Source organism: Hylaeus volcanicus, chromosome 1, assembly GCF_026283585.1.
Source record: "Hylaeus volcanicus isolate JK05 chromosome 1, UHH_iyHylVolc1.0_haploid, whole genome shotgun sequence".
NCBI lineage: Eukaryota > Metazoa > Arthropoda > Insecta > Hymenoptera > Colletidae > Hylaeus > Hylaeus volcanicus.
Genome location: NC_071976.1, coordinates 31,410,803 through 31,432,892, shown reverse-complemented (window position 1 = coordinate 31,432,892; position 22,090 = coordinate 31,410,803). Strand labels below are relative to the sequence as shown.

Genomic DNA, 22,090 nt, shown 5'->3' with positions numbered 1-22,090 from the left:
TTCAGATTTATTCGAAGCCTAGGGTTTTGCCCATCTCTGCTCATAGGTTCTGGCACCTGCGCACTCTTTAGTGCTTATCACCACGATTCAACAAATAAACAGTGAAGAGTCGAAGATGGTCGAAGAGAGTGACATCAAGTCATAACAAGTGACCTACTTTTCGATGAAAGTGCACACAAACAAAGGAATCGTCTCTTGTTCATAACTAAAATTTAATGAACACCTTCTAAAAGCACGTAAATAAACAATACACGTAATTATTACTTTCATTGTATATGTGATTGTTAATTGTAATGTATTCTTAAAGTTTTACAGAAAATATTTAAAAAATTGTTTTAATGTATAATTTTAATGTAACATATACTATACATAGTGTATTTTTATTCAATTCTTTTGTATGAAAGTGCCATGTTATGTATCTTTATTTAATTTTTATTCATCATGTATTTATAAATGTAATAATAAACACGTTACTTTCATGCTCAATAAATTATTTGTAATGAATATTTTATTATAATTATATTGATTTAAGTTTTAATGTTTAAAGATTAATTTAATTGTTGTGTGTGAGTTTATTATAAAATTTGTAGAAAAGAATTACAAATATAAAAATTCTATAGGATAAAAGATATGTCTGCTGTCTATCCAACTTTGCCTAACTTGCCTACGCGGGATGGTATCGACGACGACGATCTTACAGACATCGACGACGAAGTATTCATTAAAGATGGAAAAAATGGTAGTCTAAAAATAGATGTTGATGGAGGAGTTAAACGGCCTTTAATGGCACCCCGTAGAAAATGTAAAAAGTCTTACAATTTTGAAACATACAGATTTTCAAACGTAACTTTCTATGTACCTCGTTGTATTTTGTTTGTGACATTGGTAATACTATTAATAAGTGCATTTACATTATGTATGTATGTTGTAAATTTAAATCCTATGCCAATGTCAATTATGAAAAACTGGTTGTCACATGATTTTAAAGATACATCAAATGAATCCGATATAGTCCCATGTACATCTCTTGCCACAAAGATGTTATGGACCAGATCGTTACCAAAATTGATATCCGAATCTCCATTGAGAAGCAGCGACGTTAACGACGATGGAGTGGAAGACATCATTGTTGGATTTAGTACAGGTTCTTATTTATATAGAAATAATTATATTAACTTAATCCAAATGACTTCCAACACTCTTTTTTATACTTTTTTATTACATTTACATTATAATTTACAGATTTTAATTTTGTAACTTTATGATTTTGTTGAAACTTCAATTAAGGAGGTAACGAATTTTTATTAATTATTTAATAATAATAGAAGCAGCTGTATAGGATGTGACTCTTGTTTTGAAACACAGGTTTGGATATGTCGGATACTCCAGAATATGTCTGTGAATTATACTTCGAAGGACAAATTCCTTGCTTTGGCGGAGTCCTAGCTTTAAATGGTAAAACAGGAGATACTCTTTGGATGCACTGGACAGATCGTGCAATATTTTCAGTTGATTGTAGTTTGGATTTAACAAATGATAAAATTAAAGATTGTATTATATGTGGATACGGCGGCATACTGCGTGCAATCGATGGACACGATGGATCTATCGTTTGGAAAATACCAGTTCAGGAATTATCAACTTCGGAAGATTGGAAACTTTCTGAAATTTATGATGCTAAATTTATTGCGGATATCGATGGAGATGAAATTGGAGATGTTATCGCATCTCATACTGTACAATCAAGAGAAATTCATTTAAGTGAAATTCTTGTAATATCAGGAATTAATGGAAATATTATACGAAGTTCAATTTTACCAAAAACAGAGCAATTATTTTCAGCTCCTCAAAAATTAATCCATCCAGATGGTGAAAATATTTTTGTTTTTGTAACTAGTAGTCAAATGCAATCGGGGGCATTATACGTAGTTCCTCAGGTGAATTTGATACATGGTAATTTGGTAAGTTACTTGTTTATCATTTATGAACACATATATAAGCAGTAATTATATGAAATATGTTGTAGAAATTACGAAAATTGCATCGTGATACAGGTAAAGGAACTTCCTTACCTCCAATTTTGGTGGATATAACGTTAGATGGAATCGAAGATATTATCGTCGCTATGTTCAACTCTACAGTAATAGCTTACGATGGATTAACATTTGAACCTATTTGGAATTATACAGTCGCTAATTCTGAATTAATAAGTATACCTATTCCTGGATATTATAATGATGATAACATTCCAGATTTTATGGTGAAACATCATACAGACTTAAATCTTTCTACATTTTATTACACAGTCGCGACCATTATAGATGGAAAAACAGGAATGTCTTTACTAGAGAAACCAATAGAAAATAGTCTAAATAGACAAATGTCTGGCTTATCTGTTACTGTTGAAGGTTTTGGTAACGATTGGTTTCTATATTGGTCGGTTGATTGTTTAACTTACGAAGAAATTAAAGAAAAATATCCATCTATAAAAAATGAAACACTTATACCTGAACCGGGCGCTGATTTATGTAAACTAAATTTTAACTCTACGCTAACCACAAATTTATATGCTTTGAGTCAACACGTTGGTCCACCTGGTATATCATTATATTTTTCGGCAACAATTTATAGAAATCAAAACGAAGAAGGAATTCCTAAAGAACATGAAAATAAACCTAATATTATGAACCGTAAAATAGATGAAACGTATAAGGAATATATGACGCAGAAAAAGTTTTCTACTATCGACTATCAAAATGATAGGGCAGGCAATTTTAATAAAGATTATACTTGGCAGAATGGAAATAAGTGGTCGCAAAAAAATACACAAACGAATAAAGATTACGATATCTTATATGACGGTGAGAGTAATAGTAATGGGGAAGATGAACAATCTATGGATTATTCACCGGTGGATGAAGTACAAGAACGAAGAAGTAACATTAATCGTAAATTTAATGATTATCTTACGAATCTTAATATGGAAAATAATAAAGATACAGACATAAAAAGTACGATTTCGCAGAAGAGAATGATAGGTTTTGCGCAAGACAATGGAAATAACACAAAGGAATCAACTGAACGGACTCTTGTGGTACGATTATTTGTATATACAGCTAAGAATTATATGGAAAATATATAAAAATAAATTACGTAAAATGTTTAATATTCAAAAATGTGTGGTAAAAATTGTTGTTCGCATTCTACCGAAGAAAATAATTTAATTAGCGACATCTTTACATTTCAGGATGTTATGCAAGCTCGTAATCATAACTTTCCTAATACTATACAAAATAAAGAAGAAGATGCTACCATAGGAGAAATTTTTAAACAAGACTCGTTAAAGAATCAGAATAAGGAAAGACATATTAAAACGAAATCGAACATTTTTGTACAATTAACAGATAAATCTACAGAAGAGTTACAAAAAAAAAAAGAGATAGAAGAAGTAAAGACAAAGGCCGAAAGTCATCGAATGTATCAGATGTATGGTGTGCAGAAACAACCACCAACTGGAATATTGTTACCTTCTATTCTAAAATCAGAAGATACAACTTCTGTAGATTTGGTATTTTCTACACTTTGGTTACCTCCTTCGGAGATACCTGTAGTACTGGTTCAAGAAGATTCAGAGTGTAGAAAAAAGATACTTTTAGAACAAAAACTACAGTACAAAGAAAGTGATCATATTATTAAAGAATGTTTGGTCGAGCGCGGTATTAATCGCAAAGTACACCAACAATATACAGAAAAAGAAACTTTAAAAATTTCATTTGGACAAATGACAATACACAGAATGAAACTAGAATGTTCTTGTCCAGAGGATATGTTACCTAATCAAAGTTGTGAAAATATTTCCTCCCATCAGAGTTGGTCCGAATATTTAGGTCCGCGCGGAAATGGATATTTCAATTCGCTTCATAAGAAAAATACTTAAATAAATTCTATTTATATCGATATTTTGAACGTATGATACCTGTGCCTAAATACATGATTCGTTTTTTCTTTAGATTATTTTGTTTACTTCTTATGTTAATTTTACAAGTTGTACATTTCTATATTTTGAAAAAATGTCTATAATATTTAATATACTTATAATGAAAGGAAGTAATTTAATAATTACTGATATATGTAAAATATAAAATACATGTTACAACCAATACAATTTCATTGAAATTTATTAAAACCATGTTCATTTATGCTTGTATGTGAAGTTAGTGTTTGATCAATATCTGTTTCATGTCACATCCAATCTTTTACAAAACATTCTAAACAACCATTATCCAATGTTTGCTTTCTTAATAAAAAAAAGTGGGTGTACGTTTGTGTCATTCATAAGAAAGAATTAATTATATTAGAATATTATTTACAACTATTAATTATTAAATATTATGGCTAAAAAACAAGCTATCAGCCGTAAGTTATATATTCTATAACATACTTTATATTATCAATAGTTTTCACGTTTGTATTATATATAATTATACACATTACACAGACCCTTCTTCCATTGTGTACAGTAATAAGCAAAAATTTCAAATGCCTAGAGTACAAGAAGTTTGTACATTTGTAAGTTATCATTGCATCGATCCCTTCTTAAAATCTCTATTAAAAAAATTAGAAATTTTAATACTTAATTTTACAGAATACATGTAGTAATCTTATATTTGCAAAGAAAAATCGAATAAAGGGACAGTACGACAATGAAAAAGAAAACTGGATTTCAAAGTTTAAGTAAGTTAACACTTTAAAAAGTAATAAGATATTATTGAACTAATAATATAATTTTTTATTTTTCAGGTACAGTATTTATATTAATCAAGAAACGATATTTCTGTGTATTGTATAGTAAACGACAAATTAATTGGTTTTGTATCTAATACTTTTAGCGTAACAGCTGCAACTGAAATTATGAGTTCCAATAATTATAAATATTTTCGACGTCCAATTATACCATTTTTAGTACCAAAAACACAAAATGTAAACATTCCTGAACACTTTAATCATGACATTCTGAATGATGTAGTAAGAGATGCTCAAAAACAGTGTTATGCATTTTCACCTAAGATAGAACCATATAAGAATGTGGGAACTCAAACAGATTATCGTGATAGCGAATCGCAAACAGTACCTTGGGAACCACCATATAGAATTAAGACAGGTAAAAAATAATGAATGCAATTTACATATGCATGCAATGCTATAATACATTTATTGATATTTTAGGACATAATCCTGAAGTATTAACGATAGCACATTTAACTTGGAATCATGGTTTACCAGCTGGACTTCGTGAAATAGAAATCATTAGTCGAGTGAGAATGAAAAAGGCATGGGAAGAAATCCTTCCTCCCATGGATACATCAGCTAATATCAAACTGCGGACAACTATATTAACAGCATTAGAAGTAGACGAATGGGCATTTAGAGAATCGGTAAATATTTCATACAAAATGTTTATTCGCATCCATGAAAATAAATTTTATTACCTTAGGAGATTCAAGCAATAATGGATTATAGATTTGAACTGATGTCTGAAATATCAAAATCTCTTGAATGTGAAAAACGAAAGAAAGCACAAGATCGTTTTAATAGGTTGAAAATTGTATTATCCGATCGTAGAGATAAAGAAGTAAATTCTATTAAACATAATCTTAGAAGAGAATTAAGAAAGCTTCGTAAAACACATCACCAAAAGCAGCGACCGGCTAGACATGATATTATTAAAGAACATGCTGATGCAGCATCTGAAATATATGCACCACAAATGCGTTATGGGGAGCATCCACAAAGAAGACATGAAGTAATACAAAAAGAATTATTAAGAGGAAGCTACATTGAAAGTAAGCATAAATGTATTATCATAATACAATATATTATCTTCAATAATATGTTATAATTTTCAATACTCAATTATTTAGGTATAGATCAAATAAATACGTTACCAAGCTGGCTTCCAACATACGAAGAACTGAGAGCAATTAAACCGAAGCCTAAACCAACTGATCTTTGTATTAGAGAAACAAGATGGACAGAAGAAAAACTAAGACAATTACACTCTGATCTGAAGGTAATTAGATTGAATGTTGAGCAAATAGAAACGTCAACATTATTGAAGCGCAAATATAAAGCACCATCTTTGCCACCTACTCCATATAATACAACTACAGGAAATGCAGAACATGTACGCATAGATCAATTGTCTACTCTTATGCAAAAAATAGTTAGGGGAAGAGCTCTTCAATGCATGGTAAGTACTAGATATAATATTTCCATTAATTTCATTTTTATATTTCAATAAATCTTCTTATAGATGTTCGAAGGTCGAAGTAGATGTAGAGAGTTAATCGAGGAATTGCAATCATCTCACGGATTAGAAGACCAAAGTAAAAAGCAACGTCAAAAAGAGAAAGAGCATATGATAGATTTACAACGTTTACAAAATGAAAAGAGCACACAAGAAAATCGTTTATATGAAATTCTTAATTCTTTAGAAGGAATAAGTCTTACAGAAATGTTGGATTTTCTTAGTAAAGTAAGATTTATTTTGTTATTCTTACTAATGAATTTATATATTTCTTACAATATGTGTATTTTTTTAAGGAATTGATAAGATTAGAAGATGAACGCCGAATACACGCTTTTACATTATTAGCTGAAAGAGAGAGAGCTATGAAAGAAGCGGCGGAAGCTGGAAGACGTCAACTGGAATACAATCGTCGTAGAGAATTTGATGAAATGTTTAAACAAATTGTAAAAGTTCAACAAGAGTCTGTGGAAACCTACCTAGAAGATATTATAAAAGAAGGCATCGAATGGGTATCGGATGAGGCAGCCAAAAAATATATTTTAAAGTTATGCGATAAAGTGGACGATATATCAAAATATGCCCAGGACAAGTAATATTTTGTTAAAGATAAGTTTTTAATTATTTTTGACCTATTCCTTTTATGTACATTTTTTTAGTGCAACAAGAGTAGCAGAAGAAGAACTGGTAGCAAACATGATTTATAACTTCGTATTACCCGAAGTGGAAAAAAGTTCTACACGGAAAAGTATAAGAGAAAAACAACAAAGTTATCTGCGAAATGCGCATGAAGTACTCTATGACGAAATATTAAATTTACCATCTATCGAAAATCTAAATTCTCCATCCAACGAAATATGTAGAGAAACATGTGACAAAATGAAATCAATTAATATATTAGACACGGAGAAAATCGTAATATACATTCTCATTTTTTAGAATACTTATTATCATAGAATACTTATTTCAGACATTAAATTTTCTATAAAATTCTTTTAGTCCAAAGCGTGTTCAACAGCAGACACAGCAGAAGAACAATTGGAATCTCTAAACCTAAACACAATTGCTGTTAAGGATGTTAAAGCAATTTTGGAAAGTATCATATCAAATGTTGTTCCAGTATGTATGCATATATAAGTCCCTTGTAAAGAACAATTTTTTTTTTTAGTAAGAATGTAGAGCAATATATACTAATAATTTATATTGTTTAAAGATGGTATAGAACTGAACAGTTTGTTGAAAATCATAATTGCTGAAGTTTGTAAAGGTTAGTATTTCAAGTGAAATATATTTATTATTTTATTAGCTTAAAACTAAAAATGATATAAAAAACAATATTACTACACATCAAAACAATCATATTGTGTGTATTAATTAATGTTTAAAAGTGTTTAAGTTACAAATAAAACACACATACAGATATATATATATATACACCTGATAAAAAAATTTGTCGCTAATTTTACTTTACCAGAAATCTCACATATTTTTAAAATAATCTCATAAAATAATATTTCTGTATACAGAAATATAATTACAAATATAATAAATAAAGAACAAATTAAATAAATATTATAAGTTTCATTGAGATTTTAAATTTCAATTTTAAATCAATATTCAATTTTTGATAGTTTGTTCAAAATGATACATAAGTTATATTCTTAAATATAGTTATAATTTTTAATACATTTATTAGGTGAATTATAAGTTTATACAATAATCTAATAAAACAATCCATGATATCTATTCATATATTTTGTTTTGATCACATGTATTTTTTATCTTTCGTATACATGCTGGTTAGTAAAATGAACACGTTTCAATTTTATTTTATATAGTACTCTTCTGTCTACTTTTTACTATTATACTCTCTAATAATTTCAAATTGCGTCTAGAAAATAGCTATATAGATTACACTTTAATATGTAGATAATTTAAACACTTAAATTTATTCAGTTATAACATAAAAAATGCAAAATACAAATAGAGCAAGATCTTGTTTCTCATATACAACCTTATTATATACAAAGGACAAGTTAACGTAAAAATTGAAGCTTCTATAATATTGATTTTATTCTTTCTATTACCAGTTTACATCTTTTTGCTTGCAAGTCTTTTGTCTGATCTATAAGTTTTCTTTTGCAAGTCTCTATAGAGTCAGGTTTTTGTGTTTCTTCTCTTGCACGACTTAAACCAGCTGTTAAATCAACCATTTTTTGCTCCCATTCCTCAAGATGTTTTCTCATTTCAGCCAATTGCGTATCTTGATCGTGTATTTTTTTTGCCTGTTCTTGTAATTTTAAACTTTGAAGTCTCATTTGAAAACCTTGCCTTTTCATTCTAAGTTTCATTTTATTTATCTGACCTTTCATTGTTAGAACAGACAGTTTATTTTTTTTCGTACGACAAAAAATTTTCTTAAAAGTAAGATTCAATTTTTCAGAGTTAAGATTATGCGGTAGTGTTGTACTGTTTGGATTTGTAGTATGATGCGAAATCATCAAACTTCCACCTGGTAACTCATAGGAACCTACATTACTAACAACAGATGTACAAATACTGTGCTTTAAATCTGGTAAAATTTTTTCATCAAAATGTTCCATAGCCATACTACTAATATCTCTTAATTCCTGAAGTATTTCATGAGCTCTAGGTGGAGTTTTAGAGTCACGAATCAAACGGAGAACTCGAAAAATTTCATCAATCACCTAATAAGTAAAAATAGATTATCAATCAAACCATAACATGTTAGTTGTAGAATATTTGATCATTCACCTTTCCAGGGATAAAGCAACACAGATTCAGGTCTACATATTTTATAAAAGTCATGGATAACATGGATATCCTTGTTTCGATTGCTGTTAATATATCACAATGACGGGCCAAAGGGTGACTCCTTCTCTCCGATTCTCTTCGTGGCAGCTGACTTTTTACTGCACGCAAACATTGAGCATGATATTTTTCCATCAAATTGAAACCTCGATTCAACAACTTTTTACATATTCGATCAAATTGTTTGCAAACCTATCGACATAAAATACATAGAAAATTAGAGAATTCGTTATATAATTTTTACTTAACAATCCAAACATTGATACAAGATACACAAAAAACAATCTTACAATTCTGTATCGAGAAATTTCGTCGTACGTAAGGTTAGACAGAATTGTCTCCAAAACAATATCGGGAAGATTTATTAATTGCAACATGTCAGTGTTATGTAGTTTTATGGTCGAACTTATAACACTTTCATTCGATAAAAATTGTTCAAATATCGCATCGGTTCGTATCTTTTTCGATCAGCGCGATAATGCGTTCGACACAGCAATTTCAACTATGGTGCATACAATACAATACAATACACAATTACAATTACAATGTTTTGACCGACTGATGACCTATCCTATAACAAATATAGCTGTTGCATTTGCATATGAATGGCTGCGAGTGGAGTCGGTCTCAAATGCAGTTTACTATCTATATTTTTGCAATACCGCAAGGATCGACAAGCATACGCGATATACGTCAGTTTCTTCTCTAATTTTCGCATGTTTAGTGGCCGGATATAACGCAATCGGCTCTCGGCCGCCATATTGTTGTGTCACGTGACGAGGGAGTAGCGAGGTGAATGCGCCGGGTCGAATTCGTGAGGAGGAGTCAAAAAATTTGGACACCGTCGGCCAACAGAAAACCACTCACAAGATGGATGTACGGAAAGTAACAGAATTGTTGCGTGCCACGATTGACCCAGCGCAACAGAAGCAAGCTGAGGAGCAACTAAATCAGGTCGGTCAATTGATGGAAAACGTGCTTCAATGACCGACACCCCGACAGAAACATGTGCCTCTTTGCGAACATTTTTATTCCTTTTCGTTCCTCCCTTCATCGTTTATACTCGATTACCATTAATAATCATTTATAAAAATGCTATCTTTACGATTATTCAAACTAATATTTCCTTTAGACATCCTTACTTACTTATCGTCTTCACTCCACATCGAAAACGACCTTTAACCAAATTCATCATCATTTTTATCCAATTTTTTTACTTATTTACAAATTCTTTAATGTAATATAGTGTTCTTAGGAATCTTTATTTAAATTAATTTCCTAACCATTTGACATTTTCTCTACTATATTGCTGGTAAACATTTGGTGTAGCAAAATAACTGCTCAATTTTATTTGTGGTATAGTTCCAGCTTGCATAACTTATTAAACCATTTGTGCTTAAATTATTCCATACATTGCATACATTATGGCTAACTCAGTTTTAATTAGACACTATTACCAGTTGTTTTGAGACTTTATTCATTATTATTTCATTCTAAGAACAAATATATATATATATATATGTATATGTATATGTATGAATAATTATTGAAATATTTTTATTGGTACGCATGTATATTAATTTGTCAAATTACATTTGTTTATGAAATAATCATATGGATGACAGTTAGACTAAATATGAATAGACTGTAACATAGAGTAAATATTTTCAGATACATAAAATTATTGGTTTTGCGCCAACATTGCTCCAAGTAGTAATGACTGCGGACGATATGCCTGTGCGACAAGCTGGTAAATAACAATCATAATTATTATACAACAGACAACAAGAATAAAGTAATGATAAATCGCTATTAATGCAGGTGTTATATATTTAAAAAATTTAATTACCACAAATTGGGCTGACAGAGAAAGCGAAAATGGTCCGGTTGAGTTCAGCATTCACGAACAGGATAGAGCAATGATTCGCGATGCAATCGTCGATGCTCTTGTACATGCACCAGAACTTATCAGAGTACAATTGGCAGTTTGTGTCAATAACATTGTAAAACATGACTTTCCTGGAAGATGGACACAAATAGTGGACAAAATTACAATATATTTACAGAATTCTGATGCTTCCTGCTGGCCAGGTGTTCTTCTAGCGCTTTATCAACTTGTTAAAAATTTTGAGTATAAAAAAGCAGAGGAGAGAGGGCCACTGAACGAAGCGATGAATCTTTTATTTCCTATGATATACCAGCTAATATTGCGACTTTTACCAGATTCTTCTGATCAATCAGTTTTGCTGCAAAAACAGATATTGAAGATTTTCTTTGCCCTCACGCAGTATACTCTCCCTTTGGACTTGATTTCGAAAGAAGTTTTTTCACAATGGATGGATGTGGTGCGACAAGTAGCCGATAGGCCTGTTCCGCCCGAAACGAATAATCCAGATTTAGACGACGATGAACGAGCAGAATTACCATGGTGGAAGTGTAAGAAATGGGCTCTTCATATTCTTCATAGAATGTTCGAGAGATATGGCAGTCCTAGAAATGTAACCAAAGAGTACAAGGAGTTTTCCGAGTGGTACCTGAGAACTTTCAGTGGAGGTATACTCGAAGTCCTATTAAAAATTTTGGATCAATATCGGAGAAAGATATATGTATCGCCCAGAGTGATTCAGCAATCAATTAATTACATTAATCAGGGAGTGAGTCACGCGTATTCATGGAAGTTTTTAAAGCCACATATGTTCGAGATAATTCGCGATGTACTCTTTCCAATTCTTTCATATTCTGCCGCGGACGAAGAACTTTGGAATAACAATCCATATGAATATATCAGAGTGAAATTCGATATATTCGAAGACTTTGTGTCTCCGGTAACCGCGGCACAAACATTATTGCATTCTGCTTGTAAAAAACGTAAAAGTATGCTTCAAGAAACCATGCAATTCTGCATGGAAGTATTAACTAGTCCAAATGCAGATCCCAGACAAAAGGATGGCGCGTTACACATGGTTGGAAGTTTAGCAGATGTCTTGTTAAAGAAGAAAGTTTACAAAGAACAAATGGACAAGATGCTGTTACAATATGTTTTTCCCGAATTCAATAGTGCTCATGGACATATGAGAGCAAGAGCATGTTGGGTATTGCACTATTTTTCCGAGATAAAATTTAAGCAGGAACAAATACTAATCGAGGCAATTCGATTGACTACAAATGCCCTTCTGACGGACCAAGATCTTCCAGTTAAGGTAGAGGCTGCCATTGCTTTGCAGATGCTTCTTTCTGCTCAGGATAAAGCACAAAAATACATAGAACCCCTAATCAAACCGATAACGCTTGAATTATTAACTATTGTACGAGAAACAGAAAACGACGACTTAACGACTGTTATACAGAAAATTGTTTGTACATATTCGAATCAGCTTATGCCAATTGCAGTTGAAATGTGTCAGCACCTAGCTGCAACTTTCAGCCAAGTGCTAGAAACAGATGAAGGCAGTGACGAAAAAGCTATAACTGCCATGGGTTTGTTAAATACAATAGAGACTTTACTAACTGCGATGGTTAAACAACCACAAATCATGGCACAATTACAACCAATAGTGCTTCAGGTTGTTGCTCACATATTTGGAGAAAGCGTTATGGAATTTTATGAAGAAGCTCTTTCGTTAGTTTACGATTTAACTGGTGAGACAATTTTACCAGATATGTGGAAAGTCCTGGAATGGATGTATCAACTCTTTCAAAAAGATGGTTTCGAATATTTTACCGATATGATGCCCGCCCTTCATAATTACATCACAGTTGACACATCAGCATTTCTCTCCAATGAAAATCACGTATTGGCTATGTTTAATATGTGTAAAGCTGTACTAACTGGCGATGCCGGAGAAGATCCAGAATGTCATGCTGCCAAACTGTTGGAAGTTATTATTTTACAATGTAAAGGCCATATCGATCAGTGTATACCTTCACTTGTGCAATTGGTATTGGAGCGTCTGATGCGTGAAGTGAAAACTTCCGAATTGAGAACAATGTGTTTGCAAGTAGTAATTGCAGCCCTTTATTATAACCCAGCCCTCTGTCTTGAAACAATGGATAGATTGCAAGGAAACTTTGGACAATCAACAGAACCAATTGCATCTCACTTTATTAAACAATGGATACATGACACAGACTGTTTCTTAGGGCAAGTATTTTACATTTTTAATAATAAATATTTATTTGGCTAATATACAGTTAATGTAATACAGCTAAATATAGCTAATCAGCGATTTTTTATATAAACAAATTTTTCATTTTTCTAGATTACACGACAGAAAGTTATGCGTTCTTGGATTGTGTACTTTAATTAGCATGGGACCAGCGAGACCGCCAGCAGTAAATGAATGTGCCCAACAAATCATACCTTCTTTAATTCTACTCTTTGATGGTCTAAAAAGGGCCTATGCGGCTAAGGTAACTGAGACTGACGACGAAGAAAACGAGGATGACGACAGCGATATCGACGAAGGTGACAATTATCATATACAGTCTCCGTTCCTCTTTTTTTAATTTATTTTCAGTATACATTAATTGCATGATTACATGTATTACATTGATACGTATTAAATTATAATAGTATTTGTCATACTTCAACAGAGGTATTATCGTCGGATGAAGATGAAATCGACGATGCTAGTCAAGAATATTTGGAAAAATTACAAGAAAAGGTGCCAAGATCGGCTGCGCAACATGGTTTCAATGTATCAGCTTCGCTTCAAGATGGCCATGGCGATCATACGTCAGACGACGACGGCGATGGCTCGGAATACGATGCTAACGAAGAAACTCCACTCGAATGCTACGTCACACCTTTAGATTCAGAAGACACGAATCAAGACGAATACATTGTCTTCAAAGAAGTGATGCAAAGTAAGCAGCTAGGTTGCACTTGTTTTATTTAAGCCTTCATAAGTTCTTATAATTTTTCTGTTTCACAAGATATCTACAACATATATTTTTGTATGTTTTCGACTTCAGATATTGAGAGATCGGATACAGTTTGGTACAGAGCATTAACCGGTCATTTAACTTCGGAACAACAGAAAGCATTACAAGAAATTATCCTTCTAGCGGATCAGCGTAAAGCAGCTCTGGAAAGTAAAAGAATTGAACAAAGCGGAGGTGAGTTCGATTAACTGTTTCAATATTTATACAAGTTTATACAATCTAATTGTAATAGATGTATCGTCACATTGAAAATATATTTGTTTAATTCTTGTTCTCAGGTTATGCTTTTCACTCGCAGACGGTACCTACATCGTTCAACTTTGGTGGTACGCCCCTGACCCGATAAAGACTCCCGATCGTTTATATTTTTAGCTTAAGTAAGTAAATAAATTTGCGAAGCATCTGAGTCGCGTATCCTTAACGATGCAATAAATGTTCCCACTCCGTTGACACCGAGTTACACATGAATCAAATCGGATATAAGAACGTCTTTTTTTGTTTGTTTCTTCACGTTTTTCTGGCTTTTCATGACTATAGCTCGGTACATACAACAATGGTAGCATCCTTTCGAGCGTTTGGAAATCCATTCCACGATGGAATCTGCGGAGAAGCACGCTTCTTCTCATAACACACACTAGTAAAACGTAATTAATTCTCATATGAGAAAAATACCATCTAAAGTAAATTAAAATAGTAACTTCTATTTTGTCATATAAAGATATTCTCTTCTCCTGATCACTGTGTATTTCGATTTGCAGATTCCAGAGAATAATTCCTGATCTCGATTTTCAAATCACCGTGCTTCTTCGTCGAGCTCACGCCAATCCATCGTCCAGCGCGATCGAATCCTCTTCTTCTTTTTTTCTTTTGTTTTTTGTAAAAGTAAGAGATTATATGCGTACATGGAAATGATGGTACGAAAGAAAAGGAGAGAGAGAGAGAGAGAGAGAGAGAGAGAGAGAGAGAGAGAGAGAGAATGCATGCGTGCATACATGGTGTGTATAAGAGAAATGGAAATGAAAGAGAAAGTAGTTCGATCGCTCTTGAAGCGCTCGAAAAAGTGCCTTCAAAACACGCTCGCCGCGGATGGGACCTAATTTAAGGACAGCAAGTTGGATCGAGACTAGGACGCTTCTCTAGTTTGTAAGTTTCGTAAACACTGTACTAAAGTATAATAAATTAATGCTAATTAAAAAAAGGATACATTCGATTCAGGATTTTACAGCCTTGGTTCCATTAATGGATATTATTTTCATAATGAGTTGTAAATAAATAAAGTACCCAAAACATTACTAAATTGATTATATAAAATGACAATGTCTATTTGTATAGTATACTAAACCAAATGAAAACAAAAATATGGCTACGATTGTTACATTAGGGTTTCGATAAATGAAGCTTGAAATATATTTTTTCCTTAACAGCCTTATATTCCACTTTCGATCGATACATAAATTAAATTACGTGATTTCCGATGAAGAGCGTAGCAGGACATATATCCATTCGTGGAAAATAATTTATATCCTGCGAAGTGATCTTCAGGGCGGAGATACATTTTTTTTAAAGGAGCTACGACGATCGCAATTGCAGATGCGTTTGCAAATCTCATACACGCATACATATATACACATACTCGTTTAATACGATTGGTAACGATCGTAATTATAGGTACTGTCGATAATGTATAAGATGAAATTTCAGTGGTCATGTTTGAAAGTGACATCTTAAAAGAAACTGCAACAATTTTGTTCGTAACTTTTACTTATATCCAGGTGTGTTCGTTTTGCTTTAGATATTTTTATAAATTTAGATAGCAATTGCAGATATAAACGCATAGGAATTCAGGACGATCATAGTGAAAAATATGTCTATAATAAGGTAGTAGCAATCTTCAAGGAAACTTGTTAACATCTGTTATTCGACGGTAAGTTCCGCTTTAATTATATTTACCAATGAATTATCGACCAAGTAAGAAACCTGCAAGCGTAAACACAAATTCGATCTCTCCACAGAGTGTTGAATGAAAGAGAAAACGAAAAAGAAAAGAAATAGTATCCCACAGCTCCGAGAGAACAACGCATCGGTGGCATTTTTACCGATGGTTTATTGGCCAACGGTACGAAGCACTCGATCAAGAAGACGCAAAGAGGCCCGTCCATAAAGGAACGCGTGTAGAGCAGGGTGTTCCAACTCTCAATCTCTTTCCTCAGTGTGTCCTCGAAGGAAACGAATGCTCTATCACTTAAGACATCGTTCAAAGTAAAATGAGCCAACATAGCCACCTCTCATTGCTTTTGCTACATTTTGCTCAAACGCTCTCCTATTATTTTGCAGAACCTCTGCTGCATCTTTATTCAATGGATCTTCTGGATTTGGCTCCTAAACAAACGATAAATATTTTTCTCTTGCAATCCAAATTGTTTTATAATATGTATATTTTGTTATCTGTATGTTTAATACAATATGTCGTTACATACCAGAAACAGATACTGTAGTCCATACACGATAGAATTAATTGTAAGAACTGGTTTCCAATCTTCTCTTAAGATATTGAGACACACATTGCCATCTAAGTCGATATTAGGATGATAAACTTGTGTCTCACACTTCACTTTAGGTGGTTCGTGTGGATAATTTGGTCCAACTTTAAAACTGAAAACAAACCTGCCACCTCTATAAAATCCCTGAAAAATTGGAAAATCAGATTTTCTTTCACGGATAAATAATGCTGCGTGCAAAATGTCTTACCTCATCTGGACAAATGATTAATTTAAAACTGAGAAGATCATCTGGATCAGGAAATTCTGTCCCACATGTTTTTGGAAGATTAAGCTCGTTTATATCTAAGCAAGTACAAAAGGAATATATAAAAATCTTGTTTTAAGATCAATTTATCAAGGTCATCCTAAGGTCAGATCTTTATTTTAACTTAACAATATGTTTTTGCACTTAATTTTATAAACTTATAAATAGATTCAACGATATTGCATTACATATAAATAATACTTGACAGCTTTTCCTACTTTAAAGAATATAATTAAATAAAATTTAGTTAACGTTAATACATTTGATAATAATTATTTTTCTATTAGTTTATAATAAAATTGTTTTTCAACTGATTCTTGCTTCCTGTTACTATACATTGAAACAAGTCGATAAAATAGCTATTTAAGTTGTGATGCTAATAGTATCTAAGTGAGATAACAATTCTTAGATATTACACATATGTTTACATACAACAAAATAGGTTAAGAAAATAAGTATAAAACTTCGTACGCATAATAAAAGTGACGAAAACATTAGTTACGTGAAGAAGTACTGTAAAATTTGAAGGATGAAATTTTTAGGAAATTTTCAAAGAAATTCTTCGAAATCGCTACGTCTAATTTTTGGTGGGTTAAGGAAGGTGAATAATTGGCAATGACCAAAAAGAAATTGGTAAGAATATAACGAAAGGTCATCGATAAAACCTTTTGTGATTCTCAGTTGTGCTGCGGATGCCTTCTTTTGAGTGCCAGGTTTCGGCGACTCGCCATCCTTTTTCGCCTGTTTTAACGAGAATAATTTGATCATGATAAAGTGACAGTGCCCGGCGTGGAAGGCATAAAAAAGTCTCTTATTCCTTGATCGGCCACGCGCGCGGACTACGATGCTGATGCTGATGCACCCAACAAAACTCTTTTTGACAATGGAAACTACCGTGAACTTACGGCTGATCTCACGTGGACGGACCACAACTCACTTCTGTTAACGTCACGGAATTTAACTTCTATCATTTCACACTTATCTTACTAGTATTACTTTGAACAAATAATTGTTCATTGAAATTCTTTCGAAGAGAGACGATCGTCTTTGTAACGATATAAGTAACAATTAAACTACAATTCCGTTTTTCACTTAATTCAGCTTTTCAACTATAAGATTTTTGTATAAGACATACTGGTATACTATCATAAGTGAAAATCAGCCATTACTACTGTCATATGGTCATAGGTACAATTGCGTATAATGCAATATGCAATGTACACGACGTGTACTAGATGCGATGTAAATCAGTAAATGTAACGGGTGTCTTCAAGTAGGTATCTTACATAAAATGTTGCAAACAGATTTCTCGCCAGATGCTGTTAGTAATAACTAATAGCGAAAAAATTCTTTTTTCATATTTTCAAGTACACCTTGGAGAAGAATTAATTAAATGTACATAATAATCAGAAACATTGAATGTGAAGCTTTGAACTTATATTACGACAAGTGAGACAAATATTTCATACATATTTCCAGTCTTTCAAATATGATTGGATAACACTTATAATGACTCAAGATTCCACCAATCGTAATTTCTGGCGTATATTAGAGAATTTTAGTCAAGAAGTGAAAATATCTCCTGCTGATATCGTCCGATATACGAACAATTGTTTGATGTTGCAAAAGAAAATATATAAACACTATAGGTGGTTCAATGTTCGCTTCAAGCTAGCGTGAGGTTTTGGTTTAAGACGTCAATGGCTTGCATTCATTGTGCATGTTGCTTGTAACGATTATAAAGTAACAAAATAGCTTTCGTGGCTCGTATATTTGCTCAAGTTTGACAGTAAACGCAGACACGATGGCTGGAACAAGGGACGAGATTTTGGCTGATTTTCAGGTGATCCATCGAATCTTTGATTATACGTTAATTTCAAATACAAATAACATTTTAGGTTATGATTTATGTGCATTAGTGACATTGACAATAGTTGAAATCTATGAAAGTAATACGACATTTTCTGATTGTTTTGTCTTAAAACTGTCAAAATTTCAATGATACCATCGAATATATAAGAACATCCAAATAACATTTTATGAACCTTTGTAAGAAAGATTATAAAGTTATAGATACCAAAGAAATTTGACATAGTTTTATTATCAATTATTTGTAATTATTATTCAGTATTTATTTTATTCCACTGTCATGTAGTATGTTTTGCACATACTTTCATAATGACTATTTAAAAGTAATGTATATAAATGCGTTTGTTTATTTTAGGCATGTACTGGAATCGATGATGTCGCAGATGCCATCAAATACTTAGAGGCATCAAATTGGGAGTTATTGGTAAATTTACATATAATTTCGTTTGTATATCTCATATAAAAACAATATGAAATCAAAGAATACTCTACTATATTATGTAGGCAGCAGTAAATCAAGCCATACCTCGTGGTACACAACAACTACCTTCCGAAATGAGTCCAGATATAGAAATGATAGAAGAAATTGAAAGAATGCCTCATTCCTCTTCGTCAATGTCTCAAACTGTTCACGAGTCAAAGAGTAATTTAAAAATGGATGTAGTAGAAAATTCAAAACCAGGAACAAGTAAACCTAAAAATTGTGCAAAAGGAAGAACGCTCACATTCCGCATTAATTATCTTAATAATCTTTATACAATAAATTTATCCGAGTTTTCTTCTTTGAGTAAGTAACAAGCATCCCTTTCTGGGGTATTTGTTAATGATAAAATAAGTATACTTTAAACATACGAAATATGTTCTTTCTAGGGGATCTCAAACAACTTATATGGGAACAAACACATGTCCCACCTTGCCAACAGCGTTTTCATGGATGGACAAAAGGATTAGAATCACCTTCTACGTCGTTACATACGTTAGATTTGCCAAAAGATTACACTATATCTATGTCTTCTCGAGCGGAAGATCCCGATATAACAACCGATAAGTAAGTATATTTATGAGAAAATATTTAAATATTTTATTCGTGCATGTACTATATTTATGTTATTATTTATATTACTTTTTACTGCAAGTTTGGCAGATCATATGAAACAAACGTACACCTTAAATATCAAAGATGAAATACGCAAGAAAACGTATAATTTAAAGTATTCTGGAACGAATACAATCTTGGATGTAAAGTCAGGTATTTACACATTAATAGATGTTCCTATTCGAAATCAACAGTGGAAAGGTTGGCCAAGTTCGGTGAAAAATGATAGCATTATGCTAGCACAAAGTGGAATTTCTTTTCCAGAACATGATCTTTCTGTTACTGAACTTCCTATGAAACAGGAAAAGAAGGTACCATCTATAATATCGTAGATGTATACGACAATCGAGTAATGTTCATATATTTTTAGGATGTTATAGACCTAGTTGGAAGCGATAGTTCTGAAAATGAAGGAGATGATGTAGAAGATTCAGAATCGTTTAACGTCGATGATGATATTTTCATAGATTTCAAATCTACTAAAATTCAGCGTCTCAGTAAGTGAATTTAATTATCACTAAATAATATAATAAAAGAATTTATTAGTTTCTACGATAAGTCGAATATTTGGTGTCATATAAATAGTACAAAATAAATTTCATTGTAGTGCCAGAAAACATGATAGATGAGACAATGGGTACATTACATTTTGCAGAAGAATTTGAAAAACGGTATGGACAAGCACATCCAGAATTTTTTACCGGCAAATTTAAAGATGCTGTTAAAGAATCGTGTTTAAAACCTGCAAAAGAGGTTTGTGACTAATAGAATTAGTAACAATATTAAACAGTACCTTGTATAAAATGTTATAAGTTGGATTCATTACAGAGAAAATTGTTGGCTGTATATTTACATCATGATAATAGTGTATTAGCAAATGTATTTTGCACACAATTGTTGGGCTCTGAAACAGTACTACAAGTTCTATCTGCAAATTTCATTGTATGGGGTTGGGATATTACCTATGAGTCTAATAAGCAGAGGTATACGATGTTACGAAAGAAGTAGTTTTTATTTAGCGGTACGATATGCGTTTACCATAAATTACTTTTAATTTCCAGGTTTCTTCTGAGCGTTAAGCAAACGCTAGGATCGGTTGCTGCATTAGCTATGAAAAATATAGATGTTGATACATTGCCTGTTCTTGTAGTCATAATGAGAACTAGATCTAATACAGAAATATTTACAACAGTTCATGGTAATGTGGGAGTAAATGAACTATTAACTAACCTTATTCATGCTGTTGAAGTATTCCAGGTAAAAAAAAAATTAAAATTGACGGTAACTTACAAAATTAATACATGATTTCGTATCGTATATTACAGGAACAGAGACGCGCTGACATTGGAGTTGAAGAAGAAAGACAAGCTAGAGAAAGAGTTAAGCAAGAACAAGATAGGGCATATCAAGAAAGTTTAGCTGCGGATAGGTTAGTTAAAAATAATAAATTAATATAATTATTTTTTTAAATAATAATATGTTAATAAAAGATATTTGCATTATACAATATATTAGAGCGAAAGAAAAAGCAAAAGAGCAAAAGAAAGTGGAAGAAGAATTAGAAAAGCGAAAAAAATTGGAGGCGGAAAATGAAAGGTTGGCCGAAGAAGCAAAAAAAGAAGCCCATAGGCAAGCCATAGAATCAAGTTTGCCTCCTGAACCACAACAAGGAGCGGGCGATGGGGTACTGAAAGTAAGAGTACGACTTCCAGCTGGGGAATTTCTGGAGCGTAGATTTCAATCCGACACTCCGTTACAAACGCTTCTTAATTTTCTCATCGTGGAAGGTTATCCTACGGAAGAATACAAGGTCCTATGTAGTTGGCCTCGAAGGGATGTAAGTAGATGATGTAAGCATTTGAGTTCTTATTATATAGATATTCCTTTGTACTATTTATTTTATCAGATTAAATATAAAGACCGAATTTTTTCTATTTTACACTGCCAATTTCTAATAATAGATTCGAATAAGTTATTTAAAGCGAAAATTTACTCAAAGATACTTTCATATGTATTCTAGTTAACATCCATGGATTCAAAACTCACTCTCATGGATCTGAAATTCTGTCCTCAAGAAACAGTAATTTTAGAAGAACGATAAGTAATTTGTTGTAATTAAATTAAAATGTAGGAATTAAGGATCGCAATATTCTGAAAGTGTTATTTATTTAACAAGTTTCGAATAGTTGTCAGTTAATATGAGTTCTGTTTATTATGCAACTACATTTTTATGCTGT

General features: G+C 32.2%; 6 protein-coding genes across 15 annotated transcripts; 4 read left to right on the top strand and 2 right to left on the bottom strand.

Annotated features, from left to right (window-relative positions):
* Nucleotides 1-44: 44 nt before the first annotated feature.
* LOC128881821 (uncharacterized) lies at nucleotides 45-4,173 on the top strand. 3 transcript variants are annotated; one of them, XM_054133197.1, is made up of 5 exons: nucleotides 45-232; nucleotides 621-1,144; nucleotides 1,366-1,961; nucleotides 2,027-3,094; nucleotides 3,248-4,173. In XM_054133197.1, exons 2-5 carry the CDS (start codon nucleotides 631-633, stop codon nucleotides 3,935-3,937), a joined length of 2,868 nt encoding a protein of 955 aa, XP_053989172.1. In that variant the 5' UTR covers nucleotides 45-232; nucleotides 621-630; the 3' UTR covers nucleotides 3,938-4,173. The 3 variants fall into 3 exon arrangements, with proteins under 3 accessions (XP_053989172.1, XP_053989165.1, XP_053989156.1); XM_054133190.1 differs by having other exon boundaries at nucleotides 45-236; nucleotides 3,248-4,172; XM_054133181.1 differs by having other exon boundaries at nucleotides 45-253; nucleotides 3,248-4,172.
* Nucleotides 4,174-4,369: 196 nt separating this feature from the next.
* LOC128881836 (cilia- and flagella-associated protein 91-like) lies at nucleotides 4,370-8,083 on the top strand. Of its 4 annotated transcripts, XM_054133231.1 has the most exons (10): nucleotides 4,370-4,734; nucleotides 4,801-5,161; nucleotides 5,227-5,435; nucleotides 5,495-5,843; nucleotides 5,922-6,250; nucleotides 6,314-6,535; nucleotides 6,604-6,899; nucleotides 6,967-7,222; nucleotides 7,307-7,426; nucleotides 7,521-8,083. In XM_054133231.1, the coding sequence occupies exons 2-10, from the start codon at nucleotides 4,912-4,914 to the stop codon at nucleotides 7,527-7,529; spliced, it is 2,040 nt and encodes a 679-aa protein (XP_053989206.1). In that variant the 5' UTR covers nucleotides 4,370-4,734; nucleotides 4,801-4,911; the 3' UTR covers nucleotides 7,530-8,083. The 4 variants fall into 4 exon arrangements, with proteins under 4 accessions (XP_053989206.1, XP_053989190.1, XP_053989184.1 ...); XM_054133215.1 differs by lacking the exon at nucleotides 7,521-8,083 and having other exon boundaries at nucleotides 4,890-5,161; nucleotides 7,307-7,507; XM_054133209.1 differs by lacking the exon at nucleotides 7,521-8,083 and having other exon boundaries at nucleotides 7,307-7,507.
* A 154-nt stretch (nucleotides 8,084-8,237) lies between these two features.
* LOC128881932 (F-box only protein 28) lies at nucleotides 8,238-9,757 on the bottom strand. The gene is made up of 3 exons (XM_054133389.1): nucleotides 9,430-9,757; nucleotides 9,083-9,331; nucleotides 8,238-9,015 (listed from the first exon to the last, which is right to left on the bottom strand). Exons 1-3 carry the CDS (start codon nucleotides 9,514-9,516, stop codon nucleotides 8,365-8,367), a joined length of 987 nt encoding a protein of 328 aa, XP_053989364.1. The 5' UTR covers nucleotides 9,517-9,757; the 3' UTR covers nucleotides 8,238-8,364.
* A 141-nt stretch (nucleotides 9,758-9,898) lies between these two features.
* Nucleotides 9,899-15,297, top strand: LOC128881807 (importin-7). 3 transcript variants are annotated; one of them, XR_008458182.1, is made up of 9 exons: nucleotides 9,899-10,093; nucleotides 10,811-10,889; nucleotides 10,961-13,280; nucleotides 13,399-13,604; nucleotides 13,733-14,005; nucleotides 14,114-14,257; nucleotides 14,362-14,460; nucleotides 14,621-14,727; nucleotides 14,842-15,297. XR_008458182.1 is itself a non-coding variant. In XM_054133141.1 (8 exons), exons 1-7 carry the CDS (start codon nucleotides 10,010-10,012, stop codon nucleotides 14,427-14,429), a joined length of 3,174 nt encoding a protein of 1,057 aa, XP_053989116.1. In that variant the 5' UTR covers nucleotides 9,899-10,009; the 3' UTR covers nucleotides 14,430-14,460; nucleotides 14,842-15,297. The 3 variants fall into 3 exon arrangements, 2 of the variants coding, with proteins under 2 accessions (XP_053989116.1, XP_053989126.1); XM_054133141.1 differs by lacking the exon at nucleotides 14,621-14,727; XM_054133151.1 differs by having other exon boundaries at nucleotides 14,621-15,297.
* A 209-nt stretch (nucleotides 15,298-15,506) lies between these two features.
* On the bottom strand, nucleotides 15,507-18,022 carry LOC128881941 (NEDD8-conjugating enzyme Ubc12). The gene is made up of 4 exons (XM_054133401.1): nucleotides 17,554-18,022; nucleotides 16,832-16,926; nucleotides 16,561-16,767; nucleotides 15,507-16,462 (listed from the first exon to the last, which is right to left on the bottom strand). Exons 1-4 carry the CDS (start codon nucleotides 17,654-17,656, stop codon nucleotides 16,322-16,324), a joined length of 546 nt encoding a protein of 181 aa, XP_053989376.1. The 5' UTR covers nucleotides 17,657-18,022; the 3' UTR covers nucleotides 15,507-16,321.
* A 451-nt stretch (nucleotides 18,023-18,473) lies between these two features.
* LOC128881861 (FAS-associated factor 1) lies at nucleotides 18,474-22,076 on the top strand. Of its 3 annotated transcripts, XM_054133255.1 has the most exons (13): nucleotides 18,474-18,731; nucleotides 19,113-19,181; nucleotides 19,262-19,544; nucleotides 19,628-19,805; nucleotides 19,894-20,006; nucleotides 20,118-20,164; nucleotides 20,224-20,350; nucleotides 20,461-20,606; nucleotides 20,682-20,836; nucleotides 20,915-21,110; nucleotides 21,179-21,282; nucleotides 21,369-21,690; nucleotides 21,874-22,076. In XM_054133255.1, the coding sequence occupies exons 1-13, from the start codon at nucleotides 18,693-18,695 to the stop codon at nucleotides 21,952-21,954; spliced, it is 1,860 nt and encodes a 619-aa protein (XP_053989230.1). In that variant the 5' UTR covers nucleotides 18,474-18,692; the 3' UTR covers nucleotides 21,955-22,076. The 3 variants fall into 3 exon arrangements, with proteins under 3 accessions (XP_053989230.1, XP_053989222.1, XP_053989216.1); XM_054133247.1 differs by having other exon boundaries at nucleotides 19,894-20,164; nucleotides 21,369-21,703; XM_054133241.1 differs by having other exon boundaries at nucleotides 18,475-18,731; nucleotides 19,894-20,164.
* The last annotated feature ends 14 nt before the right edge of the window (nucleotides 22,077-22,090 follow it).

What these genes read in the sequence shown, in the direction of transcription:
- LOC128881821 (XM_054133197.1), top strand. Translation starts at nt 631, where the DNA reads ATGTCTGCTGTCTATCCAACTTTGCCTAACTTGCCTACGCGGGATGGT. An exon ending in ATTTGATACATGGTAATTTG is followed by an intron (nt 1,962 to 2,026) that starts GTAAGTTACTTG and finishes AATATGTTGTAG; the next exon opens with AAATTACGAAAATTGCATCG. An exon ending in CAACTGAACGGACTCTTGTG is followed by an intron (nt 3,095 to 3,247) that starts GTACGATTATTT and finishes TTTACATTTCAG; the next exon opens with GATGTTATGCAAGCTCGTAA.
- LOC128881836 (XM_054133215.1), top strand. Translation starts at nt 4,912, where the DNA reads ATGAGTTCCAATAATTATAAATATTTTCGACGTCCAATTATACCATTT. An exon ending in GAAGAGCTCTTCAATGCATG is followed by an intron (nt 6,251 to 6,313) that starts GTAAGTACTAGA and finishes ATCTTCTTATAG; the next exon opens with ATGTTCGAAGGTCGAAGTAG. An exon ending in TGTTGGATTTTCTTAGTAAA is followed by an intron (nt 6,536 to 6,603) that starts GTAAGATTTATT and finishes TATTTTTTTAAG; the next exon opens with GAATTGATAAGATTAGAAGA.
- LOC128881932 (XM_054133389.1), bottom strand. Translation starts at nt 9,516, where the DNA reads ATGTTGCAATTAATAAATCTTCCCGATATTGTTTTGGAGACAATTCTG. An exon ending in AAATTTCTCGATACAGAATT is followed by an intron (nt 9,332 to 9,429) that starts GTAAGATTGTTT and finishes TTATGTCGATAG; the next exon opens with GTTTGCAAACAATTTGATCG. An exon ending in GTTGCTTTATCCCTGGAAAG is followed by an intron (nt 9,016 to 9,082) that starts GTGAATGATCAA and finishes TTTACTTATTAG; the next exon opens with GTGATTGATGAAATTTTTCG.
- LOC128881807 (XM_054133141.1), top strand. Translation starts at nt 10,010, where the DNA reads ATGGATGTACGGAAAGTAACAGAATTGTTGCGTGCCACGATTGACCCA. An exon ending in CGACAGCGATATCGACGAAG is followed by an intron (nt 13,605 to 13,732) that starts GTGACAATTATC and finishes ATACTTCAACAG; the next exon opens with AGGTATTATCGTCGGATGAA. An exon ending in CTTCAAAGAAGTGATGCAAA is followed by an intron (nt 14,006 to 14,113) that starts GTAAGCAGCTAG and finishes TTTCGACTTCAG; the next exon opens with ATATTGAGAGATCGGATACA.
- LOC128881941 (XM_054133401.1), bottom strand. Translation starts at nt 17,656, where the DNA reads ATGATCAAATTATTCTCGTTAAAACAGGCGAAAAAGGATGGCGAGTCG. An exon ending in ACAACTGAGAATCACAAAAG is followed by an intron (nt 16,927 to 17,553) that starts GTTTTATCGATG and finishes GTACTTGCTTAG; the next exon opens with ATATAAACGAGCTTAATCTT. An exon ending in TAATCATTTGTCCAGATGAG is followed by an intron (nt 16,768 to 16,831) that starts GTAAGACATTTT and finishes CCAATTTTTCAG; the next exon opens with GGATTTTATAGAGGTGGCAG.
- LOC128881861 (XM_054133241.1), top strand. Translation starts at nt 18,693, where the DNA reads ATGGCTGGAACAAGGGACGAGATTTTGGCTGATTTTCAG. An exon ending in AGATTTTGGCTGATTTTCAG is followed by an intron (nt 18,732 to 19,112) that starts GTGATCCATCGA and finishes TGTTTATTTTAG; the next exon opens with GCATGTACTGGAATCGATGA. An exon ending in GAAAGTTTAGCTGCGGATAG is followed by an intron (nt 21,283 to 21,368) that starts GTTAGTTAAAAA and finishes ACAATATATTAG; the next exon opens with AGCGAAAGAAAAAGCAAAAG.